Source organism: Pelmatolapia mariae, linkage group LG10_11 (assembly GCF_036321145.2).
Source record: "Pelmatolapia mariae isolate MD_Pm_ZW linkage group LG10_11, Pm_UMD_F_2, whole genome shotgun sequence".
Classification (NCBI taxonomy): domain Eukaryota; kingdom Metazoa; phylum Chordata; class Actinopteri; order Cichliformes; family Cichlidae; genus Pelmatolapia; species Pelmatolapia mariae.
This window is the reverse complement of record NC_086236.1, coordinates 11,784,640-11,806,741: the sequence shown is the minus strand read 5'-3', so window position 1 is coordinate 11,806,741 and position 22,102 is coordinate 11,784,640. Positions and strand designations below refer to the sequence as shown.

Genomic DNA, 22,102 nt, shown 5'->3' with positions numbered 1-22,102 from the left:
TCTGTGCAGCCAACTGATTTAGGCTTAGGCTGCGAAATGCTTCTGCTACAAAGATGAGCATAAAAGCCTGATTTTTAAAAAGCTCAAATGAAGAACTGTTGGCGAAGTTTATAATTTATGCAGATTCTCTGTCATCCTCACAGAAAAGACATCTAGTTACATACATCAAAGCTGAAAATCTAACCAATTATGAAACCTGCTTTAAAAAAACAAAATTTACGTATAAGGTGCATTTTCTGTGAGCGATGCCATCTTTCTTGTCTGCCTGGTTGTTTATTCCATTTCAAACTAAAAATTTCCTGTAACTAATGTGACTTTCAAACAATAGGAGGCAGTGATATTTCCTCCTCCATTCACTAATCATGGTTCGTGTTTTTTGTCCTTTTTTTTTTTTTTTTTTTTTTTTTTTTTTTTTTTCTTCTCTTCCCCCCTTTCTTCTTTTCCATGTTTTTGTTTGTGCTGCGCAGGATTTTCTCAGCTCTGCAGCCCTCGACGGGCCTTCTCTGAACAGGGCCCGCTACGCCTCATCAAGAGCGCTTCTTTCTTTTCAGGTTGGCGCTCAAAACTGACCATGATTGCTGTGTGTCAGTTGCATGCGTATCTGTAGACTGAAGTTTAAGTAACGGTGGTTGCATTGGATGCCTCTCAGCAACTGCATGCCTGGGTAGTGATTCTTGCATTGGCAGTGATAGTATTCGAGACAGCTTGCAATGGCACTAAGCATCTGCAAATAACTTGGGTCAGATAGGACGTGCAAAAAATTTAAAGGCAAGTGGCACTGAGTAAATGAAAAGGCAGTTCTTTAAACGAGGATTGAGGTGTCTTGGAGCCATACTCAAAGACACCTCATGCCCTTAAGCTTCATCTCTGCTTCGTCACATAAACCACAAGGAAACTAGGAAACGGTGGAGGGAATGTGTATTCCTTCAGGCATCTTTATTTCAATTTTGTTAATGGCAGCCTCACAAACAAGAACTTGACTCATTAGCCATAAAGCTGTCTCAAATCATGTATATACTTTATCTGACCCATGTCTGCAGGTGGATAACACACAGGAATGCATGAGGGTTCACTGGTGTCGGTGGCTGTAGTATTAGTTATTTTTACAGTTTCATGTCCTTCTGTTTCTGTTATGTACTCACATACTTTTACTAACATGTTGCCTTTGACAGTGCCTGTCATACTTGGGCAATGCTTTTAGGCTTGATGTGCAGTGGGCTGTTTTTAAGTTCTTTTTTTCCCCTTTCAAAATCTTTTCTCAGCCTGTCCCAGGCATTTACACCAGTGAAATTGTAGCAACAGTCTCACTTCCTGGCTGTTGTGCAAAGTAAAATAGCCATAATTAAGAATTTTCTACCATCTGTGTCTATCACACACGCTTAATATGCAACTTGAAGCTGTTTCTCACAGAATAGGTCTTGTTTGGGGGCTTTGTTAAGCTTTGATATGCTGCTGATTAAGTTTGGGACCGATCAGATACTTCCTTGATTGTATTGAAAGTTGTATAACCATCTAAATCAAATCTCCAAACATTACTGTATTTTACATTGCAATCAATACCTTTGCCACATTTCAATAGTGGTTATCACTACCTCCATGTTTCCCATTTGGGGTTAGGCAACCTTTTTCCATGGTAATCTGGTAAGAGGTATTAAAAAAAGTGTTTTACTTGGCATGGAATATGTTTCATACACATCCTTTCAAGGACATCCTTGCATTTGCGCTGGCATGCAATATTGCAGTGATCAAAGAGCACCGAGATCATTTCAGCCATTTGCGTTTGTGGGTTTCACCTCTCATTTTTCTTATTTTCTTTCCCTCAGTATGTTGACATTAAGTGCAGACACACTCTGTGATATCTGTGTTACGGGGTTGTTGTAGAGGGAAGTTGGCGCTGCAGCAGATGATGTTGATAGTGACACCGAGTGAGCTGTTGAGTAACAGTCTATTACAACAGTAGTGCTTTTCACCTTATTTGTCTTCTCGTGACACTTCCTGTTTTTGGAGTTGGAAAACAAAGGTTGCTAACTAATGACATGAGAATCAATCAGGAGCGCCCACTACCCAGCAGAGAGTAGTTCAGCACCTGCTGGAGGTTAAAGCCTTTTTTATGGAGTTCTGAGTACTGCTCCATTGGCTATTTTAAGATATTTTAACCCCATCTCTGCTGTATTGGCTCATTGCACTCATTATTTTGATTCTAACCAAGAAAAACACCTCTTCTGCTTCGTGGTTGCCAGTCCAAGAGTTGATGTTACACATCTAAAAGCATTAGCATCTCTTGTATTATAATGCAACATTGTAAATCTCTAACATAGTGGCGATAAGAGCATCTTCAACATATCTGGTGCTCCAGTTCGTTAATAGCATTTTTCTTGTTCGCACAGGTCATTATTTTCTTTTCTTTTTTTGTTTATTATCCCCCCTTATTTCCATTTTCTGCCCTACTTTCTCTTCACCCACTCTCACCCTTAACTTCTCCCTTTCTCTCTCTTTCCTGTTTTTCCTCCAGGCCACAGTCACCCTATGGACATGCCTGGCCGAGGGCTGTACGACGAGAGGGACAGTGGCATCGCCAGGTCTGGTACGTTAATGAGACTAGGCGCCAAAGCCTGGATTGACCTACACTCACACCACTTTCAGTCCCACAGCTGAGCTTTGAATTATGCCTACATTTAATCTGGTCAAGACTAAAGAGGTCAAGGAACAGAGAATATTGAGAGTATGTCAGGAAGATACTGGGTTATTACACTCTACATAAAACCACACAGAAAGAAATGAAAGCATGGTAGAAGATGGTGTTGAGGTGAATACATAGCTTCTGAAGTCTGGAAAAGTTTGTCCTGTGGAGACTGACCCCTGTCTTCCAGGCTCTCCATTAGCCCCACCCCTTCAAACATCACCACGTCCTATTGGAATGACTGGTACGAGGAGAATTGTACATTCAGCACGAGACCCATGTTTAAGCAGAGAGTTAAATATATCGTCGCTCGATACTAGCTGATGAATTTCTAATTTAAGAACTTGGCGTCTTTTCTTGACTTTCTCCACCTCTGTACTGTGGTTAGGCTGGAGAGGGGTTTTTTTGCTGCTGCAACACTCTTATCAGTTTTCTCCTTACAAGATACACACATTCATTCAGTTATCTCTCTTTATCTCTTAACACAAACACACAAGATCACACACCAAGTAAATGGTTCATGTGACTAGTGATCACTGCCTCCTGTCAGGGCTGTAAATAACCCTGTGATCAGGGCCTGTAGAGAAAGAGAGTGTGCGTGCGTGCGTGCGTGCGTGTGTGTCAGTGTCATTATCATGCCAAGCCTGGTGTAAAGCCAGTTTGTCCAACAACTGCAGCATGTGACTATGAGCAAGCTTGCTGACATTAGCGCTCATATCAAAGGTATTCAGTAATTATAGTCTGCGTTTGTGGAAACAAAGAAAAAAGATTGAATGTTTGAGGATTCATTTGTTTGTTTTCGGTGTACCAGTTTTCTTTCTTTTCTTTTTTTTCTCCTTCTCTCTTAGATTGAGAGCACTGTTTTCAAGTCTGTCTGGCTGTGTGTAGGCGTGTCTGTGTTTTTGTGTATGATGTGTCATTGAAACTGAGTACACACTTGTTGTCTGACTAACTTGTGCCTTTTTTACTCTTCTGTCTCCAACCATTCCCTCTATCTGTTCCCTACTCCTTTCTGTGCCCCTCCTCCTCCTTATCTTTCCTTGTAGCTTCCTTGAGCAGCCTGTTGATCACTCCCTTCCCATCCCCGAGCTCGTCCTTGACCAGCAGCTGTGCGTCCAGTTACCAGCGCCGATGGCTCCGCAGTCAAACAACCAGCCTAGAAAACGGCGTCTTCCCCCGATGGTGAGATGCATGCAGACATACATCTGTAAAAAAATAAAATAAAATAAATAAACATTCTAGTCAATAAAAACTGTGTAAATGAGGAAAGACACAACAGAAAATAAAGCAGGGCAGTTTTGCAGTAGAAAAACAAACACAAACCGTTTGCCAGACAAGCAAGCAAGTACACAAAAACATTAGGGTATCAGCTGATGACTTCTCCATATTTAAAAAAATTTGAGACTTCATTTGATTTCACTTCAACATTTGTAAAGTTATAAAACACTTAAAGGAAATGAAAATGTCCATCACAGAGTTCTAAGGCTCAAAGTTATGTTTCTGACCAACTTGGATATAATTACACACATTACCACACAAAACACAGAAAATTCTAGCGATTATAAAAACAAACAAACAAAAGAAACAAACTTAAAAGCTAGAAGGTAAAAAAAAGATTATCAGAAATGGTTTCTGAATTAATTATTTACTAGTTGATTATTTGTTTTGTTGATTTGCCAGCTGATTGATATGGTTTCACTCTAATCCAAATACAAGTCAGCTTTCCCAGAAGTCACACATAGAGTCTCTCCTCCCAATCACAAGCGCCCAGTGGTCTTTCACCCCTATTCAGGGCCCCTGTCTGGCTTTTGTAAAGTTTATCCTACTAGGACTTCCTCCGAATCCAGCAGGCAGCTGGGAAAAACGCACACACTGCTGCTGTTAGTAACAACGCGGTGACTAGACGGGATGCAGTATTGGTCTGCTGCAATCAAAGTAGCTGTCAGCCTCTGGTTGTGCTCTGGTTCACCAGGACCACCAACAATCCTCAGATTAAGTCTCTTCGTGTTCTTCAAGTTTTTTTCCTCCTTTTTGGTGGCAGTATATAGAATTACCTATACTGTACTAATGATGCATAAGAGTATATAGTTAAAGCACTTTGCTCCAGCACTACCTTTGTACAGACACAGGGTTGTAAATAATCAATAAAACTTGGGGCACCTGTAGGGATTGTTTGCATTAACTTTTCAGGTAATCTGAACTGAATAATCTCTAACCTCCTAAACATGGTCTGTGTTCTCTGATTTAAGTTGCTGCAGATAATTTATTCACTCTGAAGTCATTAAATATAACAAAATATAAATAAATATAAAGAATGGCTGATGGGCTTTGGGGTTTTTTTTGGTGGGTGGGGGGGTGATTTTTGCCAGTAATGTATGAATTGTTTCATGCAAGGTGAGATGTAACAAATCTAGTAGGATTTGGATTCACAAGGCGAAGTGTTATATATGCATTTCCTCCTCTATCCTTGCTGTAAAGTTGACTCCATGTGAATCCTATCCTCCTTAGGTCGGTGGAGGAGAGCTTCAACATGTCGGATGAAAGCGGCGGTCCAAGTCTGGGTGTGATTCGGAAGAAGAAGATAGCCATAGGTGTCATCTTCACGCTGTCCCCCAATGCTGAGGAAAATAGCCGCTTCCAAGATTTCTTCTTCTCTCACTTTCCACTCTTTGAAAGCCACATGAACAAACTAAAGAGTGCAATTGAGCAGGTAAATTAAAGGGATGGAATTTCATTTGAGGTCAAAGTTTTAAGTTCCTATTCACCTCCCTGAATGATGATGTAGAGATAAGTTTGCCTGCAAAATCTAATGCATTAACAATGACATGAATGGAACAAAAAATACAAACCAGCACTGTTTGCTGCTGTAATGAGCAGAGCTGCTGTCAGACTGACCGGTCAATAGTCATGCCTTTTTATATCTGCGGTTCTGTTTACTGGTGTCTGTTGTTGGCACTGTAAGAGCTCTGGTAGATTTCCAGTGTTACCCAGTCTTCTCCTTTACAAGTTCTTTAGTTTGACAGCTTTGTTGCCAAATATCTAAAAGTGCATGCGCGTTGTGTCGCTTTCAAGGCCATGAAGATGAGTCGGCGGTCAGCTGATGCCAGCCAGAGGGCTCTGGCTTACAGCCGAATGGTGGAGGGACTCAACGAATTCAGGTTGGACAACAGATTCTATTTACTCACTTAAATATATAAGTGATCTTACAGAGTGTAATTTTTCTCACTTTTTTTTAATTACAAGCTTTTGTTTTGAAAACTTCTTAAAACAAAGCCGCTTTTTTTAGGAAGTGTTTATCCATACAATAAGGGATGTTACATAACCTTCTAAGGCAGAACTTACCCTGTAACATGAACCCTAGTAATAACTTTGAGTGACAAAAACAATGTACACAATTGCTCATAGCTTTCTTAAAACAAAATAGTTGCATTTACACTGTAGGCTCTTTCTGTTGACCAAAGTCAGCTGTGTTATTCGGTTTCAGTCATTTAATATACATTAAAAAGTCTATTTGGGAAACTGATGCTTTTCTTGAATTTTTAAACTTCTGCAAAATAAAACTGGATGCAAAAGGATCCTCTGAATCTTGCATCCACCTGCACGTCATGGGACTTGGCACATCTTATTTAAACTTATTTAAATCATTTTATTTTGGAGGCTGCACACTGCAGAGCCACTGACCCAGCTCCACTTTAAGGTTCAGCCCTACATGAATACTGACAGAGGAGATCTGGACTTGGTCAAGCTTACTGGCATTGAGCACCACTTATTTTGTTTTCTGTTATTGAGGCCATCCATGTAGGCATGATAGGCTGCAGGAAAGTAGCTGTGAAGGAATGGAAAAAGAGGGGTAACATATTGCTCTGTCTACGAGACAAGGAACTGCTGCACTGATGAAGGAAGGTACTCTATAAAAGAGGCAGCCATTGTTATATATTCTGCAGAGACTCAACATTTACAGGGAATCAGATGACACAGATTTATATCAAAATAGTTTATCAGACTTTTTTTTTTTATCCAAAGCTGCTGTTGGCAAAGTCACGATGCTTTTGCAAAGTGGGTCACCAAGTATCCATTTTTATGCTGGTGCCGACATTTGGTCAGCTTTAATTACGTGAGAAGTATTTTATACGCGTCTTTCATTCCAAGCTTGGTTTGTTAAGCTAGTGGGTTACTAGGGTCCTCTTTCAACACCAAGCAGGCAGTGAATGTGAGTGTGAGACCTGGGGTTTACTAGCTAGGGTGGCTTGCGTTGAGAAGAGATAACTTGTTTATTGATGAGATTCAAAAGACAATACATGTGACATTAATATTTACTGGCTGCAACAGCGAGTGTCATAGTTTTACCTTGTGAGTCTTTGTTTATGCAAACTCCTTGGAAAAAATAAAATTCTGGGAGCAACGAATGTAGCGGGAAATGGGTTAAAGGTCATTTGTAAACTGAAATCTGCATTTATTTGCATATAAATGCACATTTGCTGTTTCGGCCTTGACCAAATCAAAGTTGTTACTTTGTTACTGCAGCGCACACAGGAGGCCTTTGCTTTGGGGCTTTGACTAATTTTAGGCAGGCTTATCTGATCACGGTTTTAGTATGCATCACTTCATACTTTGTTGAGAATTATTTCTTTAGACCTTTTAGAAACATCGGTTCCAAGAAGGATTTGGTCTTTATTTGTGATGACATGAGATATGAAATCATAAATTTGTGATGATTGGCCTGCAGGATTGTTCGGTATGTCTGTCTGTGTGTGGGTGAGACATGCTTGCCATTATTGTGTGACTCGTAAAATGCTCGACTTATATAATGTGCGTGCGTGTGCCCACCTGCTTGTCTCTGCCACCACTTTCACTCTCCACATGCACACTGGCACGCAGTTCCCTGTTTGAGGTCCCACTCATTGCTGCAGTCATATGCCTGCTGACAGCCAGCCTTAGCAACCCAAGCCTCCTGAGTGTCAGCCCTATCTGTCTCAGACAACTGGTCATGAGCACCAGAATAGTAAATAATATGCAAGTGCCAGGAGGAGGAATGCTGATGCCCTGGACTCACTAAATAGCTGTAAAACCACCTTCAGATATAGACTAAATATAACAGTAGCCACTTTTGCCATTAAGTGGTTTTGACTTAATGGAACATTGCAAGACGTAACTGGAAGAAATGCCTTTCTGTGATGCTGACGTGGCTTCAGTATAGCTGGAGGGTGGGCACGCGCACACACCCTGCATGTTGGCAAAGATAAGGTTAGTAGAAGCATCTGGACATAAATGTCACAGCAGCCTGTATTGGGGTTATGCCAGAATTTGCGGGTTAAGTTCGAACAGGATTTCTGTGCAAAGCAAAACACCTAACACACTGGAGTCTTAATTCTCATTCGGGTACACATACAGTGAAGTTGGGAAGTTTTTTTTAGACACTGAAATTGAGTGTCAAACATAAAGCTGTATGTCCCTGAAACTTTCTAAACAAAAAATACATAAATAAGTAAGAAGTCCCTTGAAGCACTTGGGTAAAACTCCCCCAGAAACTGAAATTTAAGGTCGGTAGATTGGTTCCGTAGATGATATTGACAAAGTAAGCTGACATGACAGTAAAAGGGCAATCAGTGCTCTTAAAATCTACCCTGCCTCCATTCTAGTTTAGCCTTAAGCATCTGAATAATGGTGGCAAAACAGAGTGTTCCCTTGTTTGTATAAAGGTTACTCCCACAACCAAAAATCTTATTAATTGGAATTATAACATGTTAGTCTCTATAAACGGCTTAACTAACAATATTTATGATGCCTCTTAAAGTCAACTTATGAAACCAACTTATTCAAGCCAATGAGGGCAAATGCTTGGACTGTCACTCACCATAGTGAGGTAATTTATATCTGGGTCCTCAGCCCGACACAACAGTTTAATTCCACATCACAGCCGTGATCTTTTAATGTTCACCTAAACAGCTGATGCATGGAGGCTGAGGCTAGATTTCCCCACTCATCTAGTGCCGGCTTGGCCTCAGACCTCTTTCCAGTGGCAGGCTTTCAGTAATGTACACCAGACACCGGGAACAAGTGGGGCTTAGGAGAGGCCGCAGGAAAAAGTCAACCCGTTTATAATACAGGAGTGAATAAAGTATTATTAGTTCATTTGATGCCACAGTCAAATGATGGATGATCTCTGCTGCCCTGCAAACAAGAAGACATAATGAGATCTGGAGATGTGTGTCTGATTTATTCCAAGTTCATTCTGCTTCACTGATTGATCACTGATCTTCTTGCTATTATCACACATTTTATCTGTCAGACTGTTACCTAACGCTGCAATGTTCTAGTTTAGCACGATTTGTTTCTGCGCTAGTACACTGATAAAGACTCGTTATGTTGGTTTAGTTAGTGACAAAACAAGACTGCCAGCAGTTAAAATGAAATCGATAACACTAAAGGTCATCTAAAGCAACGCTTAGCTCTTTTTGTTTTGTAACAACTTTTTGTTTTGTAATAACTAGATATTTGGCATCTTTCTATTTTAACATTATGAACTCTTGAAACTTAGTTTTGTAGACATGGATTAAGCTGGGAGGTCTCCACTGAGTTTTTCTTTTAGTTGAGGATTAGTCAAAATCCACATGTAGGGAAGTGGCTGTTTGTCACTCTGAGCTTGGGTTTAGGGATGGATTTATTAAACATCTTACTTAAAAATAGATCTGTGTGGCAGTGCTGTTAAATTCACCTAGAAACAGTGAGGCGTTAAGTTGTTTTCTTTGGAAAATTACGCAATCCTAAAATAGCTTGATCACCAGAATACTTGACCTGAAGTGAATGTCACTTCCACTGTGTGACACCTGTGTTTTCTCACAGCCTGTCTGCATCACTCCTGTCACCGGGTTCATGATAGGTCAGAGAGGTTGTGAGTTTACTGCAGAATTAACCGTGTTTACAGCTGTCCCGAAGCTTCCAGTAAGACAAAATCAAGAAATCAGGGCGGGGTTTTATTGCTTATCAGTAGAACCTACAAGTCTTGTGACAGATCAGCCGAGCTGATGGCAGCTGGTTAAATCCATTTCAGTTTCCTTGACTATGCTGCTGTGTTAGCTGAAGATTGTAATTGTATTATAGATTCGGGTAATTTGTTTGCAGCAGAGTTAAAGTAAGCAGAAAACTTTCTACAGAGCACCTCATCACCTGATAGAAACTGACAGCACTTTTTGTTTTCTTGTCTAATGATAACTGCTCTTTTAATATGGGGAAAAAATGGGTTTGCATTTTCAAACCCTAAAGCAATGATCTGCAGTCCATATTTTAACCATGACTAAAAATTCCTGATTTTCCACATTCCTACGTCTGCAGAGATTCCCTTCTGCCTCTGTGTCAAAGCTTGGCCTCTGGCCGAGACATGCTCACCAATTCACCCCACGCTCCATGGAGACTCCTGTCCTTCTCAATGGACAAATGCCCCAGCCGAGCCACATACAGATGCATATACACCCACACACTGTACAGACCAAGAGACAAAGTTGGGTGTGTGTGTGTGTGTGTGTGTGTGTGTGTGTGTGTGTGTGTGTGTGTGTGTGTGTGTGAGGGGGAGAGAGAGGGTGCACGCAAGGTCGTCAGACTGTTACAAACACATATACAGCAAGGGTCTCCCATGGCCTCAGTGTAGACAGCGAAGCTCTGTGAACTGAGATCTCTTTTGTTTACCCCAAGAGACAATAACGTCCCTGTTTTCTCTCTGTCTGTTTTCTCTCTTTCCCCTTGTTCCCTTTCATTTGGACTCTCCATGGCCTCCCCCTCTTTCATCGCTCCCTCCCTCGCTGTACCTCATCTCCAGGATGACCATCTGTGACCTCTACACCATGCCCCGAGTGGCCGAACCCGTCTGGTTGACTATGATGTCTGGAGCATCAGAGAAGAACCAGCTCTGCGGTCAATTCATGAGGGAGCTTTCTCTGCTGATGGAGCAGGCCTCCAAGAACCAGTTGAGTGTCTCCCTATTCTTCCACCTACTTCACTATTAGTCAAGGAATTTCTATAGATGGCACACAGATTTAGTGAGTCCTAGACTAAGACAAAGATGCAAGGTGCACAAAATATATATACATGTCGCATCTTTCTTTTCTTATCAACAGAAATAGGGAACATGCAGATTCTCACACACTTAACTATTCATTCTCTCTCCCTCATACTCCTTTGTTATGTTTAATCGCACACACAGACACTGAATGTTTCACCCTCTTTGCATCTATTTGTCCGCTTTAAAAAGTGCTGTGAATGAGAAGATCCCTGCCAGTCTCTAATTGCTTATTGTTGCTATTACAAAGCCATGTCAAACCACTGCTAATTGTGCATGTATGAATTGGTTGCAGCGCCTTTATTGAACATAGCACCCATATTCAGCAGAGTTAATTAAAGCATCATTCACTACACTGAACTGAGGCGTTGCATAATGTTTAGTAAGATGTTAAAAATGCCTTAAAATGTGTTTTATCAGATCTTAATTAGGGAGTAACACCACAGTGGAAGTGTTCACACAGTTGAAAATATTAAAACTGTGCTTGAGAGTTTTTGTTTTTTATATGTAACTTTTTCTGTATTTTTTTTTAAATTTGTACTTTTATCTACTATAAGCTCAACATCAAAATCTACAACTTCACTCATTTTGTTGAAAACCAAACTATACTTTATTTTTACGTATATTTTTTACATTCAGTCATTTATACATATTAGACCAATGAGAGAACATAGATAAAGACAGATTATCATTACTGTACTACATGAGCCATGGATTTTAAGACATTTGGGACTTTTCTCGTGTCCTCTAATTTCCTGCATGCTCACTGAACTTAAATAGAAGTTGTTTTTTTTCCTAAGTAACCAGTTTCTGTATCAGCATCATCACTTAGCTGAAGTCAGTGTTTCCACCACTACTGCAACTACCTCTAAATACTGTTGACTCTTGAGTGAAGCGTCATGTTTCCCTGGGAACCAGTGCTTTTACTGTATCGTATCACATCTTTTATGAGGCATCTCATCAGTGTTCCCATGACTGATGGTTCTGATAACTCCAGCAGTCCCGGCACGCGATTGAACTCTGCTAACATGACAGCGTTGAGTCATGAGACAGGAAGGGAAGTAGACACTTGTGGTCAGAACTGAGAAGTGAATCATGCTCATGGAGTGTGTGTGTGTGTGTGTGTGTGTGTGTGTGTGTGTGTGTGTGAGAGAGTGTGTGTGTGAGAGTGTTTCGCTTAATGTGTATAGCTGGGTATGTTTCAAACAAAGGATTTGTGTTTGTGGTGTCCAGTTCAACAAGAAAGAAATGACCAAGGTTTTCCATGTAATGACAGCACATTTGACCTTACTGAAGTAGGTCAGGAGAGAGACTGAGAGAGAGAGAGAGAGAGAGAGAGAAAGGCAATTTCTGGACAGATGGTAATCACCGAGGGTGATCAGGGCGATATGGTCGTAAGCTGTGCTCACAGCATGGCGGCATGGTAGTTAGCGCTATTGCCTCACAACAAGAAGGTTAAATGTGTTGAGTTTAAATGTTCTCCTAGTGTCTGCGTGGGTTCTCTCTGGGTAGTCTGGCTTCTTCCCACAGTCCAAAAACACGCAGTAGGATTAGGTTAAGTAGGAAATCTAAATTGCCCGTAGATGTGCATTTGAGTGTGAATGATTTTTTTGTCTCTTTGTGTTACCCTGCCTCCCGCCCTATGGCAACTGCCCCCACAACCCTGAATTGGATAAGTGGAAGAAAATGGATGGATCGTGATCATGCACTGATTCCCTCTTGATTTATTTTTTCCCCCCTTAGATTCCTTCCTGCATTATTGACAGCGATTCTGACCAATCATCTGGCTTGGGTGCCCACCGTCATGCCAAATGGGCAGCCTCCAATCAAGATCTTCCTTGAAAAGCACTCCTCCCAGAGCGTCGACATGCTGGCAAAGACGCACCCCTACAATCCTCTCTGGGCACAGCTAGGTGAGACGGTCAAAGACAAACACACAGGCAGAGAGAGTGAGATGTGCCTTTGCTTGTTGTTAAAGCACCTGGGTGGAGTGGAAGTAAAACGTAACACCTGTGTTTGCTCTTTATTTTCACTGGAACATTGTTGTCATTGTTAATCATTACAACATGAAGACAAGTTATGACTAGACTATGTTCACTACCTGCAGCTTGAATAAATCTGAGTAAGCTAGATGTCTGTGCATCATCCTAAGAGGTGTAATGCAGACATTGTCGTTTAAGTCATCTCAGAAGCAGCGGTCATTCCAGTCCACATTGCATGTGTAATATAAATGCTGTTTAAAATTGTAATAACTCAAAGTGAAAACTGGTTATACTGTTAAACTCTCCCTGATTCATGTGAAAAGCACTGCGTTGTTTTACAGAAGTTGAACTAATTGAAGTACTGAGATTTATTAGTAGTTGGCTATTATGTAAAATCCTATAATAACTTTTAAAGGGAAGTCTTAATGAGTCCTCATTTTACTCATGTGACATGGAATGTAATTAGAAAGTGAGTTAACACTGACACCTAGTGTTAACAGCTGAGAGCTGCAAACAGATGTGTGTCATATGTAAAGAGAAGAGTGAAAGAGATAACCAAGTACAGTATTGTTGGTGTGAATGGGTGTTTAAGTAAACAATAAAGAAGAAAATGTGATATTTTTTACTCTCCAATAAAACTTTGTATTCAAAATATACATTTCCTGTCTGAGATTAGGGAAAAAAGTAAAATTATAAAGCCAAGAAAATATGAAATTGATTTACATATTTGTAAAAATTACTGTTATTTTATTTTTTTGTAGGGGACCTGTATGGGGCCATTGGCTCCCCAGTTCGGCTGTCAAAGACTGTAGTAGTTGGCCGCAGACAGGATCTTGTCCAGAGACTCCTTTATGTCCTTACCTACTTCATTCGCTGTTCTGAGCTGCTGGAGACGCACATGCTGGACAGTGCTGAGGACGAGGCCATTGTCATGCCCGGCTCCCTCATAACTACCTCCCTTAGAAAGGGCGAGGTGGAGGAGTCGGATTATGTCCTGGTTACCGTCCATAAACCCAGCGGAGACTACCTATCCCAAGGGGCCGACAGTCAGCAGACTGAGACAGAAGACAGCATCTACCCCTCAGACAACAGCCTGCAGAGCAGCACATTCACAGACAATGAAGTGGAGCACAGTGCTGGAGATCCGCCCAACGAGGAAGAGGAGGATGACGAGGATGAGGAAGACAGCAGCGAGAGCCAGGGATCGAGGAGCAGTGTGCTTCAGGCAGGACACAGCCAGGGCACAATTCCCATTAACAGGACTGCAGAAGTGGCAGAAGCTAAGGATGTGTGCAAGGAGTCTAGCAGCCGACTGTTCACAGAGGCTCGAGTGGAGACGGTGCTGCACGTCGGCTTGGCTTCCACCAGGGAGCAGGTCTGTGTGCTGGATACAGAGACCAAGGGTGACCTGAAACCTATTGATCCATCCATCCCCACAACCCTTGGATCAGATCCATCCATACCTGCCCCCACAGAAGGTAAATACTGTGGGTTAGATGCTTTAATTAATGCAGCATCTGGAAACCAGACCACTAAAGTGCTGGCTGCTCGGCCTTTGGGGATGCCTTTGGAGAAGAAGCCTCCAGATAAGAACCTGATTGCTGGAGTATCAGTCATACCGGGAAACTCTGTGACAGGGCCCATGGCTTTGACTCTGCCAGAAGACGAAGAGCCAACAACAAAAGTGACTTTTCTCATTGGAGACTCCTTGTCTCCTGAATCAGACACAGAGAGCCGTGGAAGGAAGGTGGAGGAGGACTACAAGAAACACATGCAGCAGCTGCAGCAGCCATCACAGCATCAACGAGGACAACATTATCAGCAGCAGCTGCAGATGGGAGCCGAGCTAAAGACCAGCTGCACCAGAATGTCAGAGGACCAAACCAAACAGACCAAGGCAGTTTCCACCCTGCAGCGGGTACCGAGCAAGATCTCCCAGTGGGACCTGAACTGTAGGGATGATTTTGATGTTTATTTCAACCCTGGGGAAACTGGGACTATAGATAATGTTGCCAAACAACATGAGGCCAGTAGGAACAAGGACTCGGTGGACTTTTCAGCTGCTCCTCGGTATCATGAACTAGGGGATCTTGGCTTTCACAGCAAGGCCAGGGTGCAGGGTTTGGGCCTTTGTTTAGGTCCAGGTAGTGGAGAGATGCAGTCATGCAGGAAGGGAGAGAGGTTGTTGGATATGGAGAGGAGGTGCAGGTGTGAATCTACAGACTCTTCTGACATCTGCGTCTGCAGGGGCTGTCCTGCTGAGCAGGACAAAGATCTTGTGTTGTCAGTCCCCGTTCCCCAGGATGCAAGGAGTAACAGCAAAGAGGACCAAAAGCACAAATCGGCGCCCATCAATGACTGGGAAATACCACGCAACGAGAGCTCAGACAGTGCACTGGGAGACAGTGAGAGTGAAGAGACCGAGGACTGGCAGGAGGAAGTTCTGGTGCCTTTTCCCGGGTGAGTAGAACTCACAAATGTGTTTTGGTTTTCAGCAATAGCTGATTAGTTGTTGGGGAATAAAAACTAAATCTATCCACAAAATATGAAATAAAATAAACAAATTTCTCATGTCATGTTTCATCGACAGGTCAAAGCTGGTGGAGAACTACTCTAAGCCAAGCATTGCTAATTTTGGCCGGTCTCTCTTTGGAGGCTACTGCCCCACCTATGTGCCAGACTTTGTACTGCATGGGATGCCCAGTGACGAGAAGCTACGGCAGAACCTCATGACTGAATTAACCCATGCAGTTCAGGTAAAGACTGGAAGGACTTACTCTTTAATGAGCCACACTTTTTCCCTGCATAAACAAAAAGCTGAATGGTGGTGTCATACCCAAAAAGGAGGCTTTGCAGCATCAGGGAGTGGGCAGCCTGAGATCATGCCAGTAGTTAAACTTGAACTCTACTTTTCAGCTGGAAAATGATCCTAAGCACACAATTAAATCCAGCAGGAAGTCACTAAGAAATTAAGAAAAAAATGGAGTTGACTTATACATGTTTGAGAAGTAATAAAATAGAAGACTGGGTCACGTTATGGATATTCGTGCTTTTTGTGCTTTCTATGTGTATTTCATTGGTTTAAATGGCCATCCTTATCCTCCTGTAGCATCCAGTATTGGATGAGCCCATAGCCGAGGCCGTCTGCATTATAGCAGACACAGACAAGTGGACAGTGCAGGTGGCAAGCAGTCAGAGACGAGCCACCGATGTCGGCAAGCTGGGGAAGGAGGTCCTGGTGTCCAGCCTGGTTTCCAGCTTATTGCAGTCCACTAACCAGCTTTACAAACTCAACGTGTCCCCCAACTTTGTACGTTAAGTCTTCATCTTTCTGCTTTAGAGTCAAGATCATGTTGACCCCTAATAATTTGTGTGTATACAGTAAATACCACTTATATTATTGCTTATAATTCATGCTCCATGTGTTGTTCCCCTCCTCTTTAGTGTATAATGCACCTTGAGGACCGTCTGCAGGAGATCTACTTTAAGAGCAAGATGCTTGCTGAGTATTTGAAGGGCCAGACCAGAGTCCACGTGAAAGAACTGGGCATGGTTTTAGGGTAAGCCCTTTACCTTTTCTCTTATTCCGACTTTGAAATGTTAAAGTTTGTCTCTGTAAAGGTTCATCTGCACCCATTTCAGCCAGTTGTTTTCATCATTACAGCTAGTGACTTGGATACTTCCATCTTAAAATTGTATTTTATTTTTTTTAAATACAGGTCTTGAATAAATTTCCCAGGTGAACAACAGTGTAAACCTTTAATCTAACTTTTATTTATTATTTTATTTGTTATCTTTGCAGAATCGAGTCCAGCGACCTCCCCTTGCTAGCTGCCGTGGCCAGCACTCACTCCCCCTATGTTGCCCAGATCTTACTATGAAACGGTACTGGCACTGAGGTCTCCAACAGTTCGCTTCCTGGGGAGGCCGGTCAGAGCTGTGTGGCGCCACCTGGCCCCAGAAACGGGCCGTCCACGCTCTGCTGCTGACTCTCTACATGGTTTCCTGACCCGCGTGTCTGTGTGGCGCAGGTCTTTATGGACCACAGCCATAGCTGACGCTTAAACTCATTGTTGTTATTTCGGAGCAATGATGACGTTGAACCACAGGGTGGAGTTAGAGACCACAGACCCAGAGATTGAGCGAGGCACTACGGATGAATGGAAACATCCCTGAGATGACCTTCTCCTGTCGTTGTTTGAATGTTTTTAAATAGGACTCTTTCATTTTAGGACACAAAAGCCAAAGACTTTAATTTTATTTTTCAGCTGAAAATGAAAATCTAAGGGTGTCTATAGTGTAATAACGATGGATTTGTTTCTTCATCTGCTTTTTTTTCCTCCTGTACAATCTTAAACCTGGTCATACGAAGTGACGAATAACATGTTTAAATGAAGCAGGCGGATGATTTTAAACTTTCCTTTGAGGTAAATATCACTTGGAAGAGAACTTTATCAATCTCATGCCAATTAAGTCTTTTTGTTTATCATCAGGACTTTGTTTACAGGCCAAATTTCCCTAAGTTAGATCAAAAGATTTTGCTTTTTGTCAAACTGCAGTGCCCACCTGACTTTTTGTTTTGTTTTTGCAAACTTGTTTTGAAACGGCGAATTAAGTGGCTTTGACATTCTTATCACAGGTACAGCACTACCTCAGATCTTCATATGGGCATGTGGCTAACCATGCACAGCCGCCCCATAGAAAACCCTGAGGCACTTTCTAAGCTATTTTAATCAGAGGAATGTCAACTGTGCAGACTCTATGCTGTGTTCTCATAAAATTTTTTCAAAAAGGGAAAGGCTGTGTAATTCCTTAAGATGATTGATTCACACAAAAAAGGAAGAAAAAACTTATTTTTGCGTCAGAATGTGATTAAATGGGGTCCCTTTATACTGTGGAAAAGCTAAACCATGCATTATCTGCATCTGTTTTACAACCAAAAAAGAAAAAATGCTGAAATATTTTCACACTTTTATAGCTTTGCGACCTTTATACGATGTTTACGGCGTTGATGTTTGCTGCAATGAGAGGACTAGAGGAACACAGTAGGTTTTATAGTGGATATGTATACGTCAGCTGACACTATTCTCAAGCTTGTTTCTATTACAGTTAGACTCACAAAATACAAAACTATAGTAGGACACGCTTTCCTTTTGTTTTCTTGGCATTGACAGATTTTGGTTGTTATGCAGTATAAGCAGGGTGCGATTTGTTGAGGGTAAAAATGCAGGCTTAGATTTTGTGGAATCTGGGACACTCTTTCTTCTTCTTTTTTTTTTTTTTTTTTTAAATAAATCTTGAATTGATGGGAAAAAATTTGACATGTTCACAAACTGCCCAAATCAGAGAGCTTCACATATTTTCTAACTATAGCGTACTTTTTATCCAGCACCTTGGAGGCAGTGGGACAATTTTTGAACTTCTGCAAATCTCTAAGATAAAAATATTGTTTGAGCTTGTTAATGGAAGCCCAGTCTAACTGCACTCTCTGAAAGCGGCACTCTAACCCTGGGAATTGCACAGTGTTTGTGTGTGTGTTCAGCCCAAATCGCACCCTGGGTATAACCCAAGTCTTAACGGAAAAGTGGCATAAATGTGTGGCAGGCTTCTGGAGAGCTCGTTTTTGCTGTTATAATTGATATATACAAATATGCTTGTTACTGTATTTGAAGATACTCCGCTATATCAGCCTACTTTTTTTTTTTTTTTTTTTTTTTTGTTTTTGTACAAACCAGCCATTATGTTTAAAGGGTATGGATTTATATCTCCTTTTCCCTCTTTGTATATGGATAAATTATTTAGTTGCCCGTGTTTAAGTGTAACGGTTTGTGTAAACTGTACATACTCAAGTTTATTTCCATGTATTTGTACAGAATGTCTTTTAAAAAATTGTCTCCTCGAATTTATTCTTTTCCCAATTTTATGGGAACGTTGTGCAATAAAGATGCTGATGATGAAAATTTCCGTGCCTCTCTGGGAAAGTTTTTCTGTCTCCGAATTTAACGGACAGTTAGTTGACATGACCCCGTGTTTTTGGTTGGTTTACAAGACATTACAAAGTGGCTTTCTGTCAAGCCACAAGCCTTTGAGTCACTGGCACAGCTCCAGCTTCACGTTTCAGCACATCCTTATATTGTGGTTTCTTCTCTCCTTCCCCACAAACACGACATAATAAACTATTCCATGACTGCATAATTATGTGTAAACTGGTTTTAGCTTTTAAGGAAAGCCGCCTTTCATTTTCTCTTTCTTATCATATAAGCAGAACAAATTATACGTTGTGTTTTTTTTTGTCTTACACAGACTGGACAGTGGAACTAAACCAGGGCAGACTGTACAACGACAGCATTTTTGTTAAGTTTGGCTGTCAGCAGTCACCATCTGGCTTACACATTGTTACCCACCTTTGAAATTCCCACCCTGAAGCTGTCTGCCACTCCACCCAACACTCCTCTCAGTGCACAAGGTTAAATGAACCGAGTGCGTGCTCTCACACACTGCAGTTACGCAATAAATGAAGGAGTGTCCTGACTCAAAGCAAATACACTGGTGGAAGCTATGTTTCCCCACAGTAGCAACACTGCTGCTTTATGTGAATGGTAATTTATTAACACGGGGTAACAAAAATCAGTAGAAGTTGAGCTATGTATAAATTAAAGGAGTGGTTTGTTGGATTTTCAGCTCATTCTCTAAGGGCACGGGTTTAATTATGAAATATAAGGTCAAAAGGAGCTAAAGAAAACTGATTTTTGCCACCTGGAAAAGTCAATAAGTCATAATTGTGAGGTAGGAATCCATAATTATAACACACCAACTCCAAATTCTGAGAAACATCATCTAACTATAATATGCTTTGTAATGCCATTTGTATTCTTCAGGTGGCAGAAATCGACTTCAATATAATCCCTCGAGATAGGTGTTCACACGCGTTACGGTAATCTCAATATTCCGCAACCAGAGCAAAACTCTGGTTGCACTTTGCCTTCACATGTGTCCGAAGGCAGAGGGAGTATCTATGCTGCATTTAAGTACTCCTTTCATAATTCCTACACTGAAAGACCGCCTGACCCTTCCCTTCTGCTGCACTGCTTTCAGCTTTTATCTGTATTTTCATTTATGACTGTGGTTGTTTGGAAAAGTCCCTGTGGCATAACAATTTGCATGTCTTTCTTGTAAATAGCGTATGGTAATATATTGACAGATAATACAGGTATGTATGGACAGTGGATAGATCGTGTTATTCGAAGTTTCAAAGTTTTAATTATTTCTTTGAACTGTTCTTTTCTCAGGATAGAATTATTGTACACTGACTTAAAATAAAAAAGGTTTTAAATTTTTTAGGGTTTTTTCAAATCCACACATGGTTAAAGTACACATACACCCCAGCTAATATTTGGTTAAATACCCCTTAACAATTTGCACCTTGATCAGACGTGTTTAGTATCTTACAGCAAACTTCTGGGACAGCTCTTAGGATAACTGGTAGAGGTAATTTAAATTGGGTGGTTTCCTTGTATTTTTAATAGGGTTGAGGTTGTGGCTTTGGGAAGGCCATTCGGGTCAGTTTTGTCCATGTTTCAGGTAACTGCTGATTTGAGGTGAAGATATTTGGAGAAAATTTGGAGATTGACCTCCTCCATTATTCCACATGCTTGGAATGTAGGACCAGTAGGACTAGCAGCAAATCAACCCCAGATCATGATGCTACCACCACCTGGTACCTGGTACCTGGATAGCTGGTACAGTGTGCTTAGGCTGGAAAGGCTCCAAATATGCCTCTTGTCGCTGTGGTCAGATAGCGCAATTTTTGCCCGTCCGACTATAAAACCTTTCTCCAGAAGACATTTGGCTTGAACAAACTGATTTTGGAGCAGGAGCTTGCCTTATTTCTTTATCAACACCTTCTCAGTTCATGGTGATGTAAAACTTGCTTCACTGTGGACACTGACGCTGGTGTTCCAGCTATTTCTAATTCAGGTTATGCTTGTGTCTGAATAGTTTGGTTTAAATAGTTGTTTAAATGGTTGATCTTGAAATCTGTAGTTGTTTAGAAACAACTGGCAAACAACTGTGGCTCTAAGAGACCTTGACAACTTATGTAAATCTACAATTCTCTTACTTAGATGATCACTAATGTCTCTGAATTTCTCATTGTTCTGAGTATTGGTCAATCCAATGTGTGTTGTGTCAAACCTGCTGTACAGTCACTTCAGCCTGGGGGAAAACAAAAACAGTTAACAGATATCATTAAACGCCCAGATTCACCATGACACTAATGCCCACGATGAATGTGTGTAAACCTATGAGCACAACTGTAGCTACCACTTGTGGCGCACATGTGTAGCTACTATCACGATGAAGTGTAATTTTCGACAGAACGTAAACGCAGCACCCCGCTCAGGCAGACAGATGTCGTCAACTCTCCACCGTCGGATTCGCGGGAGGAGGGATCTAAATCTGAACTCCTGGATCTAAATGACGCTGACTACCGAAGTGGATATTTCCTTTACCAAAGATGTACAGAAATCAAGGCAGCAGGTCCAACAGACGTAACTTTCTGTCACACTTTGGCGGTGCCTGCTCTCTCTCAGACGCACAGTAACGAGGAGCTACTTGAGAGTGAAGTTTTTTTCCCCCCTTTCTCTTCTCCTGGAGAAGGAGTTCTCGGTCGGTCCGTTTGGAGTAAACTCCATCCATGCTCGGCTTGGCGAGGAGAAGATCCACGGGGATTTGTTCATCCCGGGTCGACTAAGAGCAGCTAGGAGACGTGAAGTGAGAGTCAGACGGAGTAAAAAGTCCTACTGTGGATGTGAGCCGAAGTTATGAAAATGACCGGCGCTATGGAAACTTCCTTTAAGCAGGCTTTGAAGAAGCCGCCCTCGCTGCGGACGGCGGAGGTAAACAAAACCAGCGTTTCTTTAATTAGCATTGCCTCGCTAATGTTTGCTAAAATCAGACGTTTGCGCCTCTTGGTGTTTGGAGTTTGACTTGATTGAGCCAACAGTGGCTTGCTTGTGGTATAACGATCTAATTGAGACTTTTCAGTGAAGTCACATGCTCGTTAGTGGAAAGTGTACATGACTTAAATAACAGTCTATAATATAGAAAGGGGGGAAAAAATAAATATTTAGCTAGTTTTTAGACTAGCAGGCTTTAGTGTCAGAGCTTCTGATGGTTCTGGAGTGGTTCATTGAGAGGTTGCCGGGAATTCAAGGCCGAGGTTGGGTAAACCCTTTTTTTAAAAAAAATTTTTCCCACACATCCTGTCTTACAAAACAAACCCTAACCTCGCAGCTTCCCATCAGATGGCTAAATGCATAAGCCTGGGAGTGAGTTTGTGCAAACCTTATCCCGATCGAGCCCAGTTAAGTTTAATAGCTGCTGCTC

General features: G+C 41.6%; 2 protein-coding genes across 4 annotated transcripts in view; both read left to right on the top strand.

Moving 5' to 3' along the window:
• The window catches only part of fnip1 (folliculin interacting protein 1), a 37,690-nt gene extending 19,690 nt beyond the window's left edge, over positions 1–18,000 (top strand). For 2 of the 3 annotated variants that reach the window (XM_063487017.1, XM_063487018.1), the window contains exons 7-18: positions 468–551; positions 2,513–2,584; positions 3,727–3,862; positions 5,189–5,390; positions 5,753–5,838; positions 10,494–10,640; positions 12,477–12,646; positions 13,477–15,175; positions 15,306–15,471; positions 15,825–16,025; positions 16,160–16,275; positions 16,518–18,000. In XM_063487017.1, the coding sequence (XP_063343087.1) occupies positions 468–551; positions 2,513–2,584; positions 3,727–3,862; positions 5,189–5,390; positions 5,753–5,838; positions 10,494–10,640; positions 12,477–12,646; positions 13,477–15,175; positions 15,306–15,471; positions 15,825–16,025; positions 16,160–16,275; positions 16,518–16,596 (3,158 nt within the window). In that variant the 3' untranslated portion in view covers positions 16,597–18,000. The remainder of the gene's footprint in view (positions 1–467; positions 552–2,512; positions 2,585–3,726; positions 3,863–5,188; positions 5,391–5,752; positions 5,839–10,493; positions 10,641–12,476; positions 12,647–13,476; positions 15,176–15,305; positions 15,472–15,824; positions 16,026–16,159; positions 16,276–16,517) is intronic. The other variant, XM_063487019.1, reaches the window with a different exon arrangement.
• A 3,225-nt stretch (positions 18,001–21,225) lies between these two features.
• The window catches only part of rapgef6 (Rap guanine nucleotide exchange factor (GEF) 6), a 140,092-nt gene continuing 139,215 nt past the window's right edge, over positions 21,226–22,102 (top strand). The window contains exon 1 of the mRNA XM_063487014.1: positions 21,226–21,612. Coding sequence (XP_063343084.1) covers positions 21,538–21,612 — 75 coding nt within the window. The 5' untranslated portion in view covers positions 21,226–21,537. The remainder of the gene's footprint in view (positions 21,613–22,102) is intronic.